The 20,213-nt window shown below is 34.7% G+C and overlaps 2 protein-coding genes across 4 annotated transcripts; both read right to left on the reverse strand.

The window, feature by feature from the left end:
* Positions 1 to 747: 747 nt before the first annotated feature.
* LOC118057688 (uncharacterized) lies at positions 748 to 6,597 on the reverse strand. Of its 3 annotated transcripts, XR_012170576.1 has the most exons (4): positions 6,247 to 6,592; positions 3,248 to 5,126; positions 2,795 to 3,025; positions 748 to 2,594 (listed from the first exon to the last, which is right to left on the reverse strand). XR_012170576.1 is itself a non-coding variant. In XM_035070355.2 (3 exons), exons 2-3 carry the CDS (start codon positions 4,985 to 4,987, stop codon positions 2,858 to 2,860), a joined length of 1,908 nt encoding a protein of 635 aa, XP_034926246.1. In that variant the 5' UTR covers positions 4,988 to 5,126; positions 6,506 to 6,597; the 3' UTR covers positions 2,596 to 2,857. The 3 variants fall into 3 exon arrangements, 2 of the variants coding, with proteins under 2 accessions (XP_034926246.1, XP_034926229.1); XM_035070355.2 differs by lacking the exon at positions 748 to 2,594 and having other exon boundaries at positions 2,596 to 3,025; positions 6,506 to 6,597; XM_035070338.2 differs by lacking the exon at positions 748 to 2,594 and having other exon boundaries at positions 2,596 to 3,025.
* A 6,640-nt stretch (positions 6,598 to 13,237) lies between these two features.
* LOC118057712 (uncharacterized) lies at positions 13,238 to 15,839 on the reverse strand. Its single transcript, XM_035070381.2, has 5 exons — positions 15,765 to 15,839; positions 14,896 to 15,672; positions 14,380 to 14,565; positions 14,063 to 14,188; positions 13,238 to 13,955 (listed from the first exon to the last, which is right to left on the reverse strand). The coding sequence occupies exons 1-5, from the start codon at positions 15,837 to 15,839 to the stop codon at positions 13,854 to 13,856; spliced, it is 1,266 nt and encodes a 421-aa protein (XP_034926272.1). The 3' UTR covers positions 13,238 to 13,853.
* Positions 15,840 to 20,213: the final 4,374 nt, after the last annotated feature.

The following is a 20,213-nucleotide window of genomic DNA, read 5'->3' on the forward strand; positions in this document are numbered from 1 at the left end:
TTTTATTTTTGATCTTTTTTTTTAATTTTGTTTTCGGTCAACAAATCCAATTCAGCTATCCTTTTATTTAGCCCAATGAAAGATGCAATCATGTAAAAAAAAAGTTTTAGGATAAAAAAAAATGAGTCCACAATAGAATGTAAGAGAATAAACACTGCACGTGTACAATAAAAAACTTGAACCTTTTAGTGTATTCTATATAAAATAAAATAAAAATAGATGGGTATAAGGAACATTGCCTCCGGCTACGTGAAAAACTCAATCTCACAGCATCATTATTATTAGTTTTTCGTTAAATATATTTCTTGAGAAATTTATCCATTGAAGTATTTTTTTTTAATTTGATCTATCTTATTTTTATTCATATTTAATTAATGTTTCATAGTTATATTGAGATTTAGTATTTATATCAATTTAATGTTTGTTTTTCTCACTGTGTTAATGAGGAATTTTTGAGCTTGCCCCGAGTTTTATAGAGAGAAAGATAATTTCTCACGAATCCAATAAACATGAGAAGGGGATGGAAGAGTAAAATTCACCTTTAATCATAAAAAATAAAAAGACTAGTCGTATTTGAATTTGTCAAACAAGCCTATCCAAATTTAATGATTCAACATTGAGAACCGTATGCAATGCAAAAACTTTTATTTTAGTGCTTTTTTAAAATACATTTATATTAAAAAATATTAAATTATTTTTTTTAAATATTTTATTATTATTTTGACATGCTAATATAAAAAAGAAGGATTTTTGAAAAATAAGAAATTTGAAGACAAATGTATTCCAATTGTTTTTTTTTTTTTTTTCACATGATAAATTAACTGTAATGTAAACACTACAAGTAATCTAAAGGGTCAGTGTAGTTCGTTTTCATGATTTCCCATGCTCTTGATTCATGTAAAGCTTCTGAAAATAGCTCCGCGACAGCTCGGGCGAGGCTCATGCTCCTATCTTTCCAAAAGTAGGGTCATCAACTTCCTTTTGATTCTTCAACACCAAGCAAAACAAAAACAAAAACAAAAACCACCACCATGGGAGGAGATGACGCAACTGATTTTTTTAAGAACAGGAGTTCCTTGTCTGCTTGAATTTAGACCCCGTTAACCGAGCCATTTCGGCAATTCCTCTAGAAATTTTAAAACTTTCGAGACTGGCCTCGAAGTTATTGTCTAGTTGACGTGAAAAATGAAATTTTGTGAGAAAGAAAGCAGGGAGGAGAAATTGACTAGTTTACATGCTCCGAGACTGTCCTTTCTCACTGTAATGTAAACCTCCTGTGCTATTTCAAGATCCAAGCATTCTCCTCGTCAAATTAGATAATCTTTACAGAGCATGCCTTGACAGGCAGGCCCAGCATTCAGTCAACCGATGAACGGAACCTCTTTTATGGTCTGGATAACATTGTTAACTTGAGACAGTCAAGTCATGATCCTTGAAAGACACGTACACAAGCTTGTTTTCCATGTTTCAAAATCTGACAAGAAGGTGCCTGCCTTGATCATGAAGATTTGCAATGTAATCTCCCCTGCACCAGAATAAAAACTGTCCCAAAGGACAAGAGTTAAAGACAGCCTAGAGAAAGTTCTCTATAATTCGTCTGGCAGAAAATCCATGCCACCTATTACATCCTCATGTTTGGTTGAATACAAAACATTGCTACCCAACTACATGACAGATAACTATAGGTGACCAGTAAGGACGAAAGGATTCAGCAACCATAACAAATACCTCAAACAGTTCCATTGTTCCAGTTAGTATTCACTTGAACTCATGCGTTCATATATCATAATATTCTGCGCACCATTTATAATATATAGTGAATGTAACAAATGAAAAAGAAGAAATTTACGGAGTCAAATCATGTCTAGGTATAACAGATAAAGTGATTAATTAATGAATAAGTTGCTCCAAATTAAATCTCCTACCTACTCCTGTCCGGCTACTTTCTTTCCTGGTTCTGAGTGCTGCCTACGTTTACAGAAGCTACCAAGGGAAGATGAAAAGTCAGGAGAGCTGCTTGCAATGCTAAAAGACACAGCATATTACTGTCGTCCATTATAAGGGTGTGCCAGGGAAAATTGTTGCTAGACACAACTCTTCCTTGATTAATACATAGCGGGATTTATTATATCTCAACCAAATATATTACAGTCAAGAAAAGTAAGAACTTACCCAGTTCTTTAGTGGACAAACCGATAAATTCAACTTGACGCACTGAAGGACCACGGAATGTATCAAAAATTCACCTGCCAGATTATAGAAGCAGAGAAACAAGTCTCACTTGCATCCACAAAGAAACAATAAAAATAATGTACAGTTGGAGTTCACATTACCTACAAATGCAAGAAGTCTTCAATCCGTATATTTGACAGGTTTCAGTTCATGATTGGGAACCATGCATTAACATGAACCACCATGAGCCACAAAAGGATCCCAGTTATTTCCACTTGAAAATTAATAAATTTAACCGCTCAATTTGCGCTCTTGTGGAGCACCATGCGTTAAGCCATTTAAGAAGCACATGCCACCATATACCCTAGAGAAGTGCATGTAATAGCCAAATGCACCAATCCGATTCACCAGAAATAATTGCCCTTATGAAAAAAAAAATTCATAAAAAATAATTGTACAATCAATCATAGAATAGAGGTTTCATGAGTTTCTTGACCGAAAGTCAAAGGATAACCAATCCCAATCACCAGCAAGAACAATATGATCCTAAACATTCTATCAAAACAAAAGACTTCAAAAAATGAACCTACTTCATGTATAAATTACTTAAATTTTGACTTACAAAGTGCTATGATACAGTAGGGGAGTTACAACTAGATCAAGCTGAACCACAAATCTTCCTATGTCAACTCCTGTACATATTTTGGTTGGAGACTGGGACTTTTTGGGTATGGATAAATGCCACTGCAATTGAGAGGGACTGCAGAGCTGACAATGTTGACTGAAAGTGCACAAAATACAAGCCATCATGGACATTCACCATACTCATGGGGGGGGCACCATTCTCTGAACCCTGAAAAATTAGAGTAGGGTCATGCTTAGATTAATGCTTATAAAAGAATCCACAAATTGAGGAGAAGAAACAAAGAAACTCAACAAATTTTGAAACAAAAATTATTTATATATAAAAAAAGGAGCAAATTCTATCAGTTGCTTTGGCTTATATCCATCGAGACACCACTAGCAACAGACACCTTAAATATTATGGATAAAGCCTTTATAGAATGTGGCTCACCTCTATGAACAAATCAACTAACTTGCACTCCCCTTGCGTATCTGCTAGAGATGAAAACTCTTTGTGGGCTGATCTGCTTTTAAGTACTGTTAATGGACAGCCTAGGTCCCAGCCACCACAGTCACAGTGTCCACCTGATCTCCACCTATCAATAAGACTAGAAGGACCACCATTTCTGGTCCCTGGACCTCCGTGAAGACCAGCTGGAATGAGAATATCAATGCTTGTTGAGCAATCACCACTATCTTGGGCACAACAGACAGGGAGCACTGAGGATTTCACGTCTTCTGCTTGCGTTACAGCCATTTTCTGGAGAAAATTCAAGCCCCAACCTCCAACCTTCTCCTGACGCTTTTCAGGAAGATGATCTTTCACCAAAATGGCAGCCAATTCAAGATTTGGTGGAAGATGATTTTCTAAAAGATTGGTGACACCAAGTGCATCCATGTTGTTATCTCTCTCTTGAAATGGCTCCCAAGAAGAATTCTCCAGTATGGCACCGGATCCACCAAATCTGGAGTTAGTTCTCCTCTTGGATGAGTTACTGGTCCTGAACACTTCTGCCACCCTGCTTGACAATCCCTTGTTCTTCCTGAGGTCGTGGCTTGAACTTTGCCACTCTCCCACATAATTTTCATAACCGAATAAAACAAATTCTCTCTGCGTGATTCTTGAATTTTTTGGGCAAAGAGCAAAATAAGTTGACACCTTCATCTTACCTACAAGGTGCGACTCTTTATCATGATTCATATGTTCCTTTTGGGAACCTTTTCTTGAATGGAATAAATACACATACTCCAGAGCCTTATCATCTGCTGAATCAACATTATACAAGTTAGCCACATAGACCAACTTCTGATTGTCTATGGAGAAGACAAAATGTGGGTTTCCACCCTTCCATGTGCATTGGAGGGTCCCCTGAGTAACAGTAGCAGACGGAGAAGAAGAAGACTGATCAGAACATGTAGAGTTTGAGCTCGACATAGAAATAAGCCTTTTGTGCAAAGTCTCTGATCCAAATTTATGGCTTCCAGGAATTTGTGCTTCTTTATCAAGCTTGTGTGGTGAATAACCATGTAATCCACTAGGAGAGTTCATCAAATTAAAACATATTGGTCCTTTAACCTCGCTGGAACTCACTTTCTCAAAATTGGCATCACCATCATATGAACCATACTGGAGCAATAAAGGACTCTTTAGTATATTCACCATGCTCTTGCTACCCATGATCGAACCAACAATCCACTGTTCCGCTGGGCTAATGACCACATTCCCAGTCCCAGCTAATGGACAGTCAAAATCAAACCTGGCCAAACCATATGTATTTTCACTCCCAGTTCTAGCTATATTCAGGCCATCAGAGAAAAAACCCACGTTTCCCCAATCCAAGTACATAGAGCCATTGCATGGAGCCGCCTGAGAAGTGCTGGCATGTATAAATTCTAGGCAACGACGAAGATATTTCTCATCAATTGTTGTTATATGCTTTGGAATCCAATTGTCTAAGACATGAATGCCTCGAAGGAATGAATCTTTGATGCAGCTTTTACTGCTTCGCAATTGCTTAACTTTTAAATGCAGATAGCGATGTGAATATACCCTTCTCATCACCCTCTCTGATTTTGATTGGGAACAGTCCGGCTCATTGTCACCAGATAATTCTCTTTCATGGTTCAAGCTATGCAATGAATCCTCTTTACCCTGACCATCCTTTTGAGCATTGGCAGATGTACCATCCATCTTGAGCCTCTAATCTAACACAGCAAACCAATGGCAGACAACTTTGTTTTCAATCATCTGTCTCCAACTAATCAATATAAACTTGAAAGCTCCAGAATCATATAAGCCTCTTATTGCCAAGGTCATATCCCAAAGGAATCTGAAAAGCAATTTGAACAGCTAGCATCAGTATACTGCAAAGAGAAGCATGCATGAGAAGAAAGCTAATACTCATACATTTCAAATCAGGATCTCCGAAAAAATCAAAACAATTAGGAAAAAAGAAAACAAAAGGTAAAAATTCAAAATCATTAGTGGTGGTGAAAAAACTGATGGGGAAAGCACATAGAAAAAGCAAACCGCAGGCATCCATGTTGGCTCGAACATATTGCTTGTAATTGAGTAAATCTTGAAGCTTTCACTTTTCTGCCACAATACCAATATCATAGGGCTTTCCTTTCTTGATGTTACTTAACTTTGTTTCTCACCTCAAACAGGAAATTGAGGCACTACAAAGACGTCTTGTGACAATTAACAATGTCAATATAACTATCAATATCAGAGTTATAATAGCAAACAATACAGTTTCTTTAGGACTCTATGATTGTGATATTGATTCTTAGAGAAATAGAAAAACAAGATTGCAATTTGCAAACGGGAATTGCATAAAGAAAAATAAAGAAATAAAGAGGAAGAGGAAGAGTAAGAATTACAAGGAGAAAAGGAACAAGCAAGGTGCCTCTTCCGCGGATGTTACATAAAATAGACTGAAACTGAATCCCACGGAGTGATAGAGAGAGGGAGAAGGAGTTCACAAATCACATACGTATTCAAGAAAAATTACGGGGTTGACCCAAATTCAACAAAAAGGTGTAGTTGCAAAACACAAGGCCAGCCCTATGAATCTAACTACCTCACTTCAATTCAACAACACTCTTCTCAGCCAAACAGACACCTTTTATTTGTTTCCTTTTAAATTCACCTTACTCCAAATTTCAGTACAGAAAGGAAATCTAAAAATGCTTGAAAGGAAATAACTATGACCATTAAAGAAAGCTAATATCTCCCTTCTTGCACCACCTTTCCAAGAAACAAATCCAAAACCCAATTAAGAATCAAAATCACAAATCCAGCCAACAACGTAGTAACTTAAAAGAAATGCGTAAACGGAGAAACAAACATCCAAAAAAGAGTAGCAAACTTTAAATAGTCGCCTGTGTATATATAGTAATTAAAAAGAAAAGGGAATATCAAGAAAGATACCAACTTTTGCTGCTTACCAGAAGAAATGGATCCAAGAACCAAAACCCACATCAATCACACTCTGATTTCTAAGAAAGCCAAGAACTTTTATTTTTAGGCTTATCTTCAAAATGAACAAGCAGCCAAAGAAACACGTAAAGAACACACCAAAGAAGGGGAAAAATGACTTAACAACTGATCCTCATACAAGGTTCTAAGCATAATATGTCTCTCTTTAACCAAAAAGAAACAAAAGATGTTCCCTAAGTGTTCCGAGAGAGAGATGAGAAACTTAACCGAATCAAGGTAGTGGGAGAGCTTAGCATTGAAATGTGGATGTATGCCACGTTTCTGGTTTAATTTTCAGTGAGCCCCCCCCCCCCCCCCCAAATCCATGGTTACGTGGAGGACCCAATTTTATTTTTTTTCTTATTTGCTTATCGTGTTTGCAAAATTCTAATGTAGGACCCAATTTGTTTTCCTCTTCCTTCGCAATATTTTTTAGGCCATTATATTTATATAGAGTTACAGAACACGATGCCAGAACCTGGATAAGGACCTCTTGTGCTGATAATGGGAAGAGGAACGAAAGAAGAAAATTAAAAATGAGCTGGTAACCATGATAGCTACAGTACTTTCCCACTATATTCCATCCCATTTCTGATTCCACCATGGGGCCACACACCACATGACATAGAGGTCACCAGCATGAGATTAGAGAAGAAATATACCATTTTTGTTTTTTTATTTCTCCATTGATTTTTCTTTTCTTTCTAGGATTTGATGATTCGCGGAGAATTTTAACTCACGTGAGAGAGAGAGAGAGAGAGAGAGAGAGAGAGGTGAGGCAAAAGTAGATGCTCCTCCGTGTTGTAGGGCTAACATGCCTCACTCATATTCTGTTTGACTGTTTCTGTTGCCATTGTGAATGATTCCATTGCAGGGGATGTTGGTTTTATTGTGATCGTGTTCTTCTTGCACGCTTTAGATATTGCTTGGGTGGCGTAAATTTTTTATTTAGTATATGTTGTTATTTAACCAATAGTTCACGCGTCTTTGAATGTATGTTTTAATTTATTTATTTTTGTTAAAATTTAATGTGATATTAAAAATATATTTTAAAACATAAAAAATATTATTTTTATAAAATAAAAATATTTTAAAAAACAATCCACTATATTTTCAAACACACTGTTTTATTCTTTACGCTTCATTTGGTATTCTGCTCAACCATAATTATTAATTTAGTTTAAAAAAATAAAACATCAATTCAATTGAAAACGACATTACACCTCGTTAACGTTAACAGCTCCGTAGCAAAAGAGTTGTGCTGCTTGATTGGAACTGAATCGATCATAAGTTGAGAGGCTATTTTAACTTGTGACTTCTTGATCACTTCCACTGGATACGAAGAACATGCAACCTACAGTTAGTAGTAGTTAGATGGTTAAAGAATTAACTTTAGCAATTGACGAACATAACTCAGTCGTGTAACTCCTTGAGGGTGTTGAATTATTCAATCTTTTTATTGTATTTGGGCATCTTTTAAATAGAATGAGAAAAAAAAAAACTGATACAAAAAACTGAAAAAAATAACTGAAAAAATTAAACCGTGAAAAAAAATCAATTCAAATTTTAAAAAAACCGATCGATTTGGTTCGATTTCGGTTTTATAAGTCCCAAAACCAAACTCAAACCGGAAAAAAAACCGAAGCAAAACCAAAAAAACCGAACTAAAACTAAAAAAATCAAGTCAAACAAATATGAACCGGTTTCTATCCTAAGATTTAAACTCGTAACTAGTTATTTATTAATCTTTTGATATTATATGAAAAAATAATTTTAATTTAAAATTTTAACATGTTATTTGATATTTTAAAATATAATGTATATTATTTTTAAAATTTTATAATAAATTTGAGGATATATTATAGTAAAATTATCTATCAATAGTTATACTACGAATACAAAGAGAGATGAGAGAAAATTAAATCTGGATGCACAAAGAATTATAATGACATTATCACCTGGATTTAAAAATATTTTCTTTCTTAATCAATCAATCAATCAATATAATTCTCCATAAAAAAACATAACTTTTCATTTACTCAAACAATTATACTGCGTAGCGTGTCTTTGAAGGAGGGCTGTGGCCTATAAACAGGAGATTAAAATAATGAGGAGTGCGATTATCTCCACTGCCTTGTCTGATTTCTATTTATAATAAATCATCTTGAAGAACTATGTGATGTGATAAAAGGTAAATTCCGCCATTGACAGGAGAGGCTGATGGTCTCAAGCTAGGCTGAAATTCAGTGGGTGTAATCATGTGCTGGAGACTGGCACCGCCACCTGGCCTGGAAAGGATCTTTCATGTAATCTCCCCTCCATGCCTTGTGCAGAGAAAAGATTTCGATGTTTTATTATTGATTTTATGAGGAATAGAAAGAGAATTTGGCCTTGGGCATCCAATAAAATATGTGTCGTGCATGGGATTTTTAAATCCCTTTTATCTTTGTTTTTATTCATATAGATGTGCCGATAATCCATATAAAGCTTGATTAATTTGATTAATTTTATAATTTTTAAAGTTAACAATCATGAAAGTATTTAATAACTTTTAAAAAAACTCAAACTTTATAATTATTGAAAAATAAATTTAAAATTTAATCAGTTAGACTAATATAAAGCCATGAAAAAAAAAATTTGTTAAATGAAGTTGAAATGGCTTTGTTTTTTTTTATCTATCTTTATTGTTTACAGTACAAGAGGTTTTAAATAATAGTTTTTTTTTATATTTAATATCCATGGTCATTTTAAATAATATAACCATGTATAGTCTCTACATTCTAAGTATAACTTTAACATCATACAAATAATTAAGTTTTAAGGCAATAGAAAAAATAACATGTAAAAGCTTGATTAAGGATTCCATTTAATTATTATTTTTTTATATTTATTTATTCATGAATTTTAATATTTTATTAGCTTTTTTTTTAGAATTTTAATTGTCAAGGTAGTTGATAATTAATCAAAATAAACATATATAACTCTTAAAAATAGCAACTACTAAAAAAAATCACTTAAAATTATATTATTATAAACTATTGGTTTTAATTACACTTGACATGAATATAAATTAACAATATACACATGAATAGAATACAAAAATCATATAATTTTTTTAATAGATATTATATTTTTCAATGTTATCCGGGTTTTCTAATTAGAATTAAAAAATTAATAATGCAAGGCAGTAACTAAAAATAGCCTATAAAAAGTTCAACTAACAATTCTTTAATGTAATATAATTATTTTTCATATTATTAATGACGTGAATATAATCTAACAACGCATACATATATGAATAAAAAATGTATAAATTATTTTTAATAGAACTTGTATGTCACTGTTATTTGTCCAGCGTATAAAGAAAAAAACTCAAGACAATGGAGAAAATGACCCATGATGTATACACTCACTTAACTAATTTTATAACAAATTAATCTTAAATTATAACTCAACTAGGTGAAATCATCAAAAACCCTAACCTAAACCCTAAAACCCTTATCCTAAAAAATTCACAAATTAACCAGGAAAAATAATATATCAATAGAGAGGAAAGTAAATATACTTTGAATTGGTTAAATGGGATGCTTGTGAGTGATGATGATGGCGATGACAATAATGGTCAGAGAAATAGTCAGTTTCCACGTGTGGATGGCTAGGAAGAAAACCAATGAATGAAAAAGAGAGAGAAAGGTGAGGTCTATTGTGAGGAAGATAGAGAGATATTTTTTTTTTAACAGTGGAGAGAAAGATTAACTTGCCTGAGTTAAGAGCAACACCAAAAATAAGGAGGAGTAATGAAAAAAGAAATTGTCTTGAAAATAATTAATGGGATGGTCGTGCATATAGTATATGCTCGACATATTGGTGGCACATATGCTATATGCACGGACATTATTGGTCTAATTGTTTTAGAGCGTGTTTGGCAGTGTGGTAGCGGTTGCTTTTCAAATAGCTTTTCATGCCGAAATACATGCCAATAATGTTTTTTCATTTTTTTAAAATTATTTTTGATATCAGCACATTAAAATAATCTAAAAAGTACAAACGGAACTCAATTTTAGTAAAACAAAAAAAATTCAAATTTGAGCAAAACACAGATGCAAACGCAGCACCAAACACTGCTTTAGTATGAGATACAAGGTTTTTCCTGTGCTAATGGTAGAAAAAACTCAAGGGTCATGTATAGGATGCCTCCGGGTCCAGGTGTGAGGCTGATACCAATCCCAGGATGTTCAACCCTAGTCTAATTTTCAAAAAATCCCATTTTCCATCAATTTGAATATTCTAATTTTCAAAATTTTACTTGACGGGTCCAATTGAATCCTTTAATTATTTCAAATAACTAGTTTTTTCTTTTCTTTTCTTTTCTTTTGTTTTTTCCCCTTACACAGTAGTTCAAAAATCTGGTCAAAGGTAAAAACTGGTTCTCCATCGGCATACTTTTCGGAGCCGCCTCTAGGACAATTAAAGCCCCCTTTTGTAGTCTACGCTGATTGAAGTCTCCAATCTAATGGCCAATGGGCACGCAGCCTTTTGCAGGTTAGAGTTCATTTTGTCAGAGGTCTAGTCGAATTTGCACACTCGAGCTTCAACCTCCCGACACCCCCGTGACCGTGACCTTAGTTTCTGTCAAAACATCAACGTTAATCTTTGTTGAACACATGGTAGGACCAAGACACCAAGTGGCATGTTTCTTGATCACTGTGTGTTTGGAATTTTAAAACCAAAGGAGCGTTTTTTTGCATATAAATTATTAGCCGGGTCGCATTCATGGTCACTAATTCACATGCTAAACCGAGAAATCCAAAGCAGGATGTTTTTAGGCCGGGTTTGCTTTTGTATTTTTTTTTTGTTTTTTTAAATCATTTTGATGCGTTGATATCAAAAATTATTTTTTAAAAATAAAAAATATTATTTTGATATATTTTCAAGGGTGAAAAACACTTCGAAAAGCAAAAAAAACTACAATCATATTCTCAAACACGCAATAAAATTGTTATAAAATACATGATTAAATGATATTGGAGGGTAATAGAAAATTATTTTTATAATTTTATCTAAAAATTTAAGTTTTTTGGTTAAAATATTTTTTTATATGATATTAAAGTTTTGTTAACCAAATAGTTATGAGCTCGAATTTCATTACTTTCATTTATTGGATCAAATTAAGTTTAAGTTATTGAGTTGAGATTGTTATTTAATATGATAGTAGCTTTGTTGATTAAGTGGTTATGAGTTTAAATATTATCATTTAATTTTAATTAAGTAAGGAGAGTTGAGATAGTCTTTTGATATGATATTAGTTTTATTAACTAAATAATTATAAATTTAAATTTTATTATTTTATTTTTATTAAATATAAAGTAACGTAAACGTGAAGGGATGTGTTATGATATAAAATTATTTTATAACCCTTTAAAGTGAGATGTTTATTTGACGGGTGAAATTATCAGCCGGGTCGCATTCATGGTCACTAATTCACATGCTAAATCGAGAAGTTCAAAGCAGGACGTTTAAGACTCTTCTAAAGGTACATATGACCAAATCCTCGTGGCTTGAGGTTATAGGATAATATAAAATTATTTTTATAATTTTATCTAAAAAATTAAATTTTTGGTTAATATATATTTTTTATATGGTATTATATTTTTATTAACTAAAATGACTTACGATTTCGAATCTTATTACGGTCACTATGTTTGATAAAATTAAAGAGTGTTTGTCTACATTGTTGTGTCTGTATTTTGTTTAAAATGTAGATGCAACAATGTTTAGTAACAAAAAAAAAATATAAAATTACTATTCATGGATCCTACCAAATTTAACGATTGAAACGCTGAAAAATAAAAGTAGGTATTACCTGTTTCTTGCAGCTGCACCATGCAGCATCCCTCCACATTGTTCACTTTAGTGAACAATTTTTTTTTTAAAAAAAATTTTTTCTTTTGAAAAATCAGTTAACTTCTGTGGCTGCACCATGCAGCATCCCTTCATACTATTCACTAAAGTGAACAGTGTTTTTTTTTTTTTTAAATCTTTTTTTTTTTCAAAAAATCAGTTAACATTTTTTTTTTAAATAAAATTAGTTTAAGGTAAATTAAATTTATTCATACTATAATATCAATTTTATTCTTGATAATATTTTATCTAATTTTATTGCACGCTAAAAAAATCATGGAAACTGTAGTTTTTATCGGATAAATTTTATATGTAATAGAATTGTATATATTTTAATGGAACAATAATTTTATATATATATATATATATATATATATATAAGTATGATTTATTTCACGATGTAATAGTAATAGTTAAATCTACAATATTTAATTAAAAACCATAAATATTAATATATATTTTTTAAAATTATTTTATAACCTCAATTTCAAAAGCATTCTTAACCAAACACATTAAACTATTTTTGTTCAACCTCAATTTCAATCACAGTTTTAACAAAACACCTATTTTTCAAACCAACCTCAACTAGAAGTATTTTTTACAAAACAACTTTTTTCAAACCATAACCACAACAATTACCGCAATACCAAACACACTCTTAAACTTAAGTTATTGATTTGATATTGTTTTTCGATATGATATTAGTTTTGTTAACTAAATGGTTACGAGTTCAAATCTTACAACTTCATTTTAATTAAACAAAAATTATTAGATTGAGATGATTTTTTATATAAATAGTTACGAGTTTAAATTTTATACTATATTTTTATTAATTACTTTGATGTTCATGATATAAAATTATCTTATAACCTTTTAAAGTGAGATGTTTATTTGACGGCTGAAATTTACGACTAGAACACATAGAATAGAGGGTATTATATAACTTAACTACCAAATTTTTGACATGGTTTCAGGCCACTACCCATCATTGGACTGGGTGGAATATTTTTGCCACAATTCAAAACATATTGGGCTTGTAGAACTAGAAAGATGATCGACGAGCCTTGCGAAACACAACACTCTAACAGACCAGGCTCCAATGTTACCGATGCCTGGCCTGAAGCATTCGCCGAGGAGCGACAGCCGTCGCCGGGCTCTCTATTTTTCTTTTCCATCGGTTTCAATGGCCAGAGCTGACAATTTACTACAAGGAAAGGTTCCTATCAGAGAGCTTGAGAAGGTCAGACTCAAACAGTTAATCTCTGCAAAATATACAGTCCAGTAGCTAAAAATCAATCCCGATTGACGTATTTATTTCTGCAAGTAAATAAATCGAGGAAAATGGATCGAGCACTTCAAATTGCTCGTACACATGAGTAAACAAAAACAACTTTCATTGACGAACTTGCTCAGCTACTGCTCACAATAAGATGCCACAGCATTTAACAGATCTGCTGGATCCTGGAGATGGGTAGGGATACATATTATCTACACAAGCTACCTTGTTATTCAAGTGTCTACACAGTCCTGACACAATCATTCATATATGCTGGACGGACGAGGATATTCTACGGACCACCCAATTATTGGATTTCTTTTATTATAGATTTAACCTGGAAAGTTAACATCTTGACTGAAACAGGATCCTTCAAAATTGTAGAGATGGCTAAGCTGGTTAAATCCAGGACTGGATAGAATAATTGCATTCGAAGGAGTTCACACCGCTGATGTGAGCAAAAATATCCGAATCAATCACATCTTCTTCTTTCATTACTGCCTGCAGGAAAAAGAATTGCAGGCAAGGAAAAACCAGTTATTGATTAACCAAGAAACCTTTTCTGTTGGATATGAGAAGAAAAGAAAAAAAATAACCAAGAATCTTACTTCTTCATCCTCATCATCTTCATGATGGCTGCAAACAGTCCTGTGAATATCACCAAAATCATCATTCTTTGCGAACCTTCCTCTGACTCGAGGCCGGCTGTCTGCCAGTGTTTTGCGGCAGGCATACTGCAAATTTGATCAAATCATTAGCGATGAAAAAAAAAGGAACACACACACAAATCATTCAGGCTAAGTGCAAAGCTTTCGTTGCATACATATATGATCATGATATCTGTTTTGGTGCAGGTATAAATATGGGCTGCAACCCGGTTTGCTAGAGATCTCTACAGAGAGGGAAGGCGGGAGACAGATAGTACCTTAATTTTCTTGCTGAAATTCCTCTCATTCCTTTTCTTCATATACCTATGGATTTTCTCCCTCCTTTGCTCAACAGAAAGTTTGCCCACCTTGAAAGTTGAATCTTCCAAACTTGAAATCTCTGATGTTAAAGGAGCAGAACTCACATGGCCCCCCACCAAATTTGGAGTTTCATTGCCAAGTGCCTTACAAAGACAGATTAAAAGGATAAGTGAAAACAAATACAACGTCAATTCCTTCAAGAAAACCATATTTGAAGCACACATGCTCTGCTATTTGGGCCTAAGAAATGCCACTACTCTCCAAGCTGGTGGTTTAGTTACTGAAAAGTTTAATTGTTTGGCTTTGAAAATCAATTTTGAAAAATAACTCTCTTGGTTTATCAAGATAAAAAACCCTCGTTTCTCACTTGGCATATGCTCTCTGTAGAATGATGGTAAAGGTTCTTCAATTTCCTACCTTAAATTCTTAACTAAATAATGGAAATGATATAATTCTGTATGCATTGCCAGTACCTGTAGATCACCAGGGTTAAGAACATGCTGGAGGGAATCAGGACAATAAATTCCACCATTATCACCCTGAAAATCCAACTCTAGTGTTTGCCATTCAGAACCCATAATAATACCACCATCGAACATACCAGAACTCTCAGCGGATAATGAGGCGGCATTCAGAGTTCCAGCAGGCATGTAAGCACCCGCTGCAGGTCCAAGAAATGAACAAGAAGGTGATGATGGGTTCAAGGGTACATAAGAAGGCACCGAGGACAGGCAATCTTCTTCAAAAACAGATGACAATGGATGTGCCGTGAGTGGGGCAGCAGGGTACTGGGAGAGACCATCAGCAGATACAAGATTTGTTAATGTGAGTTGGGGTTGTACTAAAGAGAAATCAAAATGGTCATTCTGGGTAGAGATAAATTGAGGGACAGACAAAGTAGGAGATGGAGAAAAGTCTATGGAAGCTGAGAGTACATTATCAAGCTCATCCTGGGAGTCAAATATTATGGACAGATTACTATTGCTGTTGTGAGTATTGGCAGCTGTAACTGCTGTGGTGCCGGTGGTTGTGGTTATAGGGGTTGCTCTTTTATGATTACCACTGTTATCCTGGTAGCTATTGTACTTGTCGATATCTGGTGGCAATGGAAGATTGTTAGCACAGGAAGAGTTGTCCTCATAGCAACAATTTGAGTTGGAATTGACTTCTGAGTTTTGCAGGGTTTCTTGGAAGAATTCAGGGTCACAGAATTCCAAGATTTGGTCACTGACGGGGCTCGAAACATCATCCTGTAAAATAGTAAAGCAACAGTGTCAAGATCATTAACACAAGTGATCATCGCATGGCTACTGATAAGCTGCACTTATCTTCTTATGCAAACCTTATAGTTTGATGTTTTACTACCATGATTCAGACTGGACTTTCCTTTAGGCATACGCCAAGGATGATTCTTCATTGTTTGCAACGTGGTTCCTCTCTAAATCGCTTAGGCCATGATATGATAAAGACATGCAGCATAAAAGACTAAAATTCCCTAATCAAGGTGATTTTGTGCATTTAAATCATCAGGGATAGAGTGAGAGTTCATGATAATATCGGGTTCTAAGCTGCTCTCACCTTTTCAAATGTATTCTCCCTGCAAAGTGGGGACGGTGGGTGTCTAAGCATTGGGTTCCAATTCTCTGTCCTTGCTATATATGTATCCTTGGACCAGAATGGAGTGGAAGGAGGGTGCTGAGGGTAAGGGATTCATGTGGGCAAGCACCTAGTCTAGCTCATATAATTAGTGCGGTAACCAAAGTTCCAATCTAGTTTCTATATTTGATCAAGAACAAAAATTCTCCACGGGAGAATAATATCGGTGTTGATATTTACGTATAAAGTTGAAAAAGTTGTGCATCTGTGCACCATGTGATATGTGGGAAGCAGTACACCCAAGATTAGCAAAAAGACCACATAGCATTAACGAGAAGTGTGTTCATGGCATGTTTCTTTCACTCGTTATGTAGCAGAAGCCGAACTCAGACAGACATTCGGAATCGAAAGGCAATTAGCTAGGAAGACCCAATATGCTGTCCATGTGAGCTAGGTTCTGTCGTTTGGAACTTACATCAATCTAAAATGACAAAAAGAAGAACAGATTTGATATTCCTTGTACACATATTCTATAAATGTCTGAAGAAATTGGCTGGAATTGTCATAATGTATGGCCAGCAAAGTAAGGATCTTGATACTTACTTTGGCTGATGGTGCCCTTAAGATAATATTGACAGCGTTAATTTGCATCATTTTGTGGCCGGCGGCCATACGCATATCATTGAAGCAAGTACTCTTGTGCTTCACTTCTGTATCATTGAATTATCCAAAGGAGATAGATAGATAGCTACTTTGCTTCTTTCTAAATGTTTCTGTAATCTCTTTCCCATGGCAGCAATACATTTCTAATTCGTAATTAAATAAGAACATTGCATCTAATCGTGCAAAGGGACTGATCTAAGCTAAATATATGTTGGCCACCTCCCTTAATTTGCTGCAAGATCAATCTCGCTCCATTTCGAATACGAGATGTTTGGATCTAGCTCTGTTATGATCTCTTTCTATAAAAAGCTTTCCCTTGTATAAAAGAACAACTTGATTGAGAACTCATCATAAACATTTAACTAACCCTCACGAGAAACAAGAAAAAGATGATCAGATCCATCGAGCTAGCAAACATCACCCACAAGCTAAAAGAAATCTGCAAATAATGTTCACATAAAATGAGCTAACATGTATATGCGTGCATGCGTGCGTGCATTAAACGGTAAAAAAAAAAGAAAAAACAAAGAAATAAAGAAAAGAAACTTACAATGGGAAGCTGCTCCGGTGGATGAATCATGTCCTCCAACATTGTTTGCATTTCTTGACTAATTAATATTGTAAGCTAGCTGTGTTCCTCAAAATCTAATTAACGTGAGAATTAATTAAGCCTTAATTAACTTCTTAATTTCTCGCACCCTCAAATAGCATCGAGTGATAGCCTTAGAGAAGGGCTCTTTTTAGATGAAGATGATGATGATAATATATAGTAATTCAAATGTTTTACGACTAAAATTAACATAACCCAATACTCCATTAATACTAAAACCAAGAAAGAAAGAAAAAAGTTGAGGGAAAAGGAGAGAAGGTGAATTATTAGCAGTAATACTTCTATGTCGAGAGACAAGGAGGGGATGTTTGTTTTTTTTTTTTTTTTTTTGTTTTTTTTTTTTGTGATTAGCTAGGAACAAGGAGGTTGTGGGGTGTCCTAAATAGTTAATTACTTGCAATTTTACAATTTATAGGAGGTCCTGAGGAGTTGTTTGTCCAGTCAACTTGTCTTTGTGTCAACCCGACAAAAAAGGTTGACCCCAAGTTCTTTACTTCTTTTGCCTTGCCCAGGTTATCACCCTATGGGGTCGTGAAACGTGGCAGTCCTAGTGAAGTGGCATACTGGTGACGTGGCTGCGTGCAGCTCGGTTTGCGAGGGGTCAGAGTCATTATACGTCACTTGATACGGTCAATCATCAAATTGGGCTGACCAAGTTTTACTTCTCTTTCTTTTGTTTTGATTTTCCTGCCAGTTCCTCCTTGCCTCATACTTTCACCCCATGCGGTAGTTTTTTCTTTTTAAAATGTTTTTTTAATTATATTTATGATTTTAATTTCTTGATATAAAAAAAAAATTAAAAAAAATTATTTTAATATATTTTTAAATAAAAAATACTTTTAAAAATTACCTGCTATTTCATACAAATAAATTATTCTCGTATATTTTCCTGGATGAAACTTTCACGTCATGGCGTCCTGCTTTTTTGGCTCAATTTCCTAATAATAGAGCACATGACAGACAATACAAGTTCATATGATTATTGCCCCCATGTGTACTGTCATTTTAGCACAGGGCAACGGTGTTCACCTTGTTGATGCTGTTATACATTGGCTTCGAGAATATAATGTTAAATTTCACATTATAATTTAAGGAAAAGAGACCATTGACAGCAATGAAATCTGAGGTCTTTGGTTGACCTCATGAATCGAGCTGGAGCTCGAAACTAGGCTCTTGTTGTGCCATGGCCTCATGGGCTGTTGAAGCTCAAAATCAACTTTCTTTAAGGTGTTCGCATGGCGGATCCACTGCATAAGCACCCATGAATCAATAGATCCTCTAAATACCAGGTTTCTCTGCACCACCTGCTTCTGTTCAAATCCTTCCAAACACAGCACACGATCCCCTGACTCCCCGTGTTGCAAGACGCGTCTGTCTGTCTTTGCAGCAATTAAAGAACGTTCCAGGCTGCCTCATGCTCGCGGTTCCGCCTGCCTGACTCGTTTTGAGACATCAATGTCAGGGCCTCCCCCCTCACCTGGCAGTGTAAAGCAGGTGTTCGCCGTGTTCTGTGGAAATTTCAGGAGAGTGAAAACCCTTCTTGCTTTATATCGGAAACTATTATTCTACTCAACTCCGATTAACACACGTTGCTTCTTGAAAGATCAAACAGGATATTCCTTGTATTGTTGGGGTCGGAAGAAGGAAGGAAGGAAATTTACCGACAAACCAACTTTTCACACGGTTGCTTTTATCCAATATTCCAAATGGGAACCTTAGCAAGTGCTATAGCTAGCCTCTAGATGATGATTTTTGTAGCTGAAATGAAATGAAATATTATTATTTCCATTTAAATTAGTGTCGGCAAGTATTTGGGACTCGAGATTGAACACACATCACCAAGAACAAACCAATTTAATGAAAAAAAAACAACTAAACTGAATAAAAGAACGGACGCACAAGATTTGGAATACTGTTTCATATCAGGCCAAGGAGTTCTGTCCAGTTGTTGACATAGATGGATCGAAGTTAAAGTGCTATAACTTCAAGATTAGAAAAACAACAGATGCAACTAGAACTGGAACGATATCTTTATAGTGATTGAAATTTGATTACAAGTTTTATGAAATACGATGGAAAAACAAGAACAAATAACTACACAGTATCTAGATTTCTTCTTGAAAACACGATTAAAACACAGAAGAAGAGAATTACAGTACATGTTCAAGATGATTCCCAGACTGTGATTTTGCTTCTGATTTCGCCCAAAATACAACAGTTCCTCCTACGGATTCCACAAACAGCCAGCTTCCTTCAACTATCCATTCAACGCTTCCCTGATCATGATCTTCATCACTTGGAGTTGTTCAGCATATTTCTGTCACTTTCCTAAACTTTCTGCGATCCCAGCCATAACTGGGTGACGGATCATGTCTGTTATCGCATAAAATCTTAAGAAATTCGATCTGGTGCAGCTAAAGTTAAGAGTGCAGATTCTACTGTGTATATATCAGGCATGTGGGGAGCTGGGTCCTCCACACAAAGCAGAGCCATGACCCGTGACAGACAGGAGGAGGGTATATAAAACTTTGCAGGCCATGGCAATTGGCAAGTGATTAGCATCTAATTCTATGTTTCCTTATCTATATTGTTTTTCCTTTGCTTTAAGTTCTAATCAGAACTAAAACATTAATTCAAGGATTCTGAAAATCAAATTACAGGCAGTGATTTTTATTATATGTACAGAGAGGATCAAATTTGTTGGGGGATGTATTTTAGCTTATCAGTAATATTGAACCGATCGAATTCTGAAGAACTTTGGAATCTCTCAAATGTACATTACAAATTCATCATGTTTCCCAAAGATGTTCATCCTGACGTGGGTAAAGCCCTATCTATTTATAAGAGTAGGCATATAAATTACGCGTCTCTACCTACATGAATAAAAACATGAGAACTCTAATCCTAAGGATACCTCAACTG

This window comes from Populus alba, chromosome 8, assembly GCF_005239225.2.
Source record: "Populus alba chromosome 8, ASM523922v2, whole genome shotgun sequence".
Classification (NCBI taxonomy): Eukaryota; Viridiplantae; Streptophyta; class Magnoliopsida; order Malpighiales; family Salicaceae; genus Populus; species Populus alba.

Bases quoted from the DNA above. Each gene is read 5' to 3' on its own strand.
- LOC118057688 (XM_035070355.2), bottom strand. From the start codon at position 4,987: ATGGATGGTACATCTGCCAATGCTCAAAAGGATGGTCAGGGTAAAGAG. The intron at 3,026-3,247 runs GTGAGCCACATT...CTAATTTTTCAG, and splicing joins TAGTTGATTTGTTCATAGAG to GGTTCAGAGAATGGTGCCCC.
- LOC118057712 (XM_035070381.2), bottom strand. From the start codon at position 15,839: ATGAAGAATCATCCTTGGCGTATGCCTAAAGGAAAGTCCAGTCTGAAT. The intron at 15,673-15,764 runs GTTTGCATAAGA...ACTATTTTACAG, and splicing joins GTAAAACATCAAACTATAAG to GATGATGTTTCGAGCCCCGT. The intron at 13,956-14,062 runs GTAAGATTCTTG...TTTTTCCTGCAG, and splicing joins AAGATGATGAGGATGAAGAA to GCAGTAATGAAAGAAGAAGA.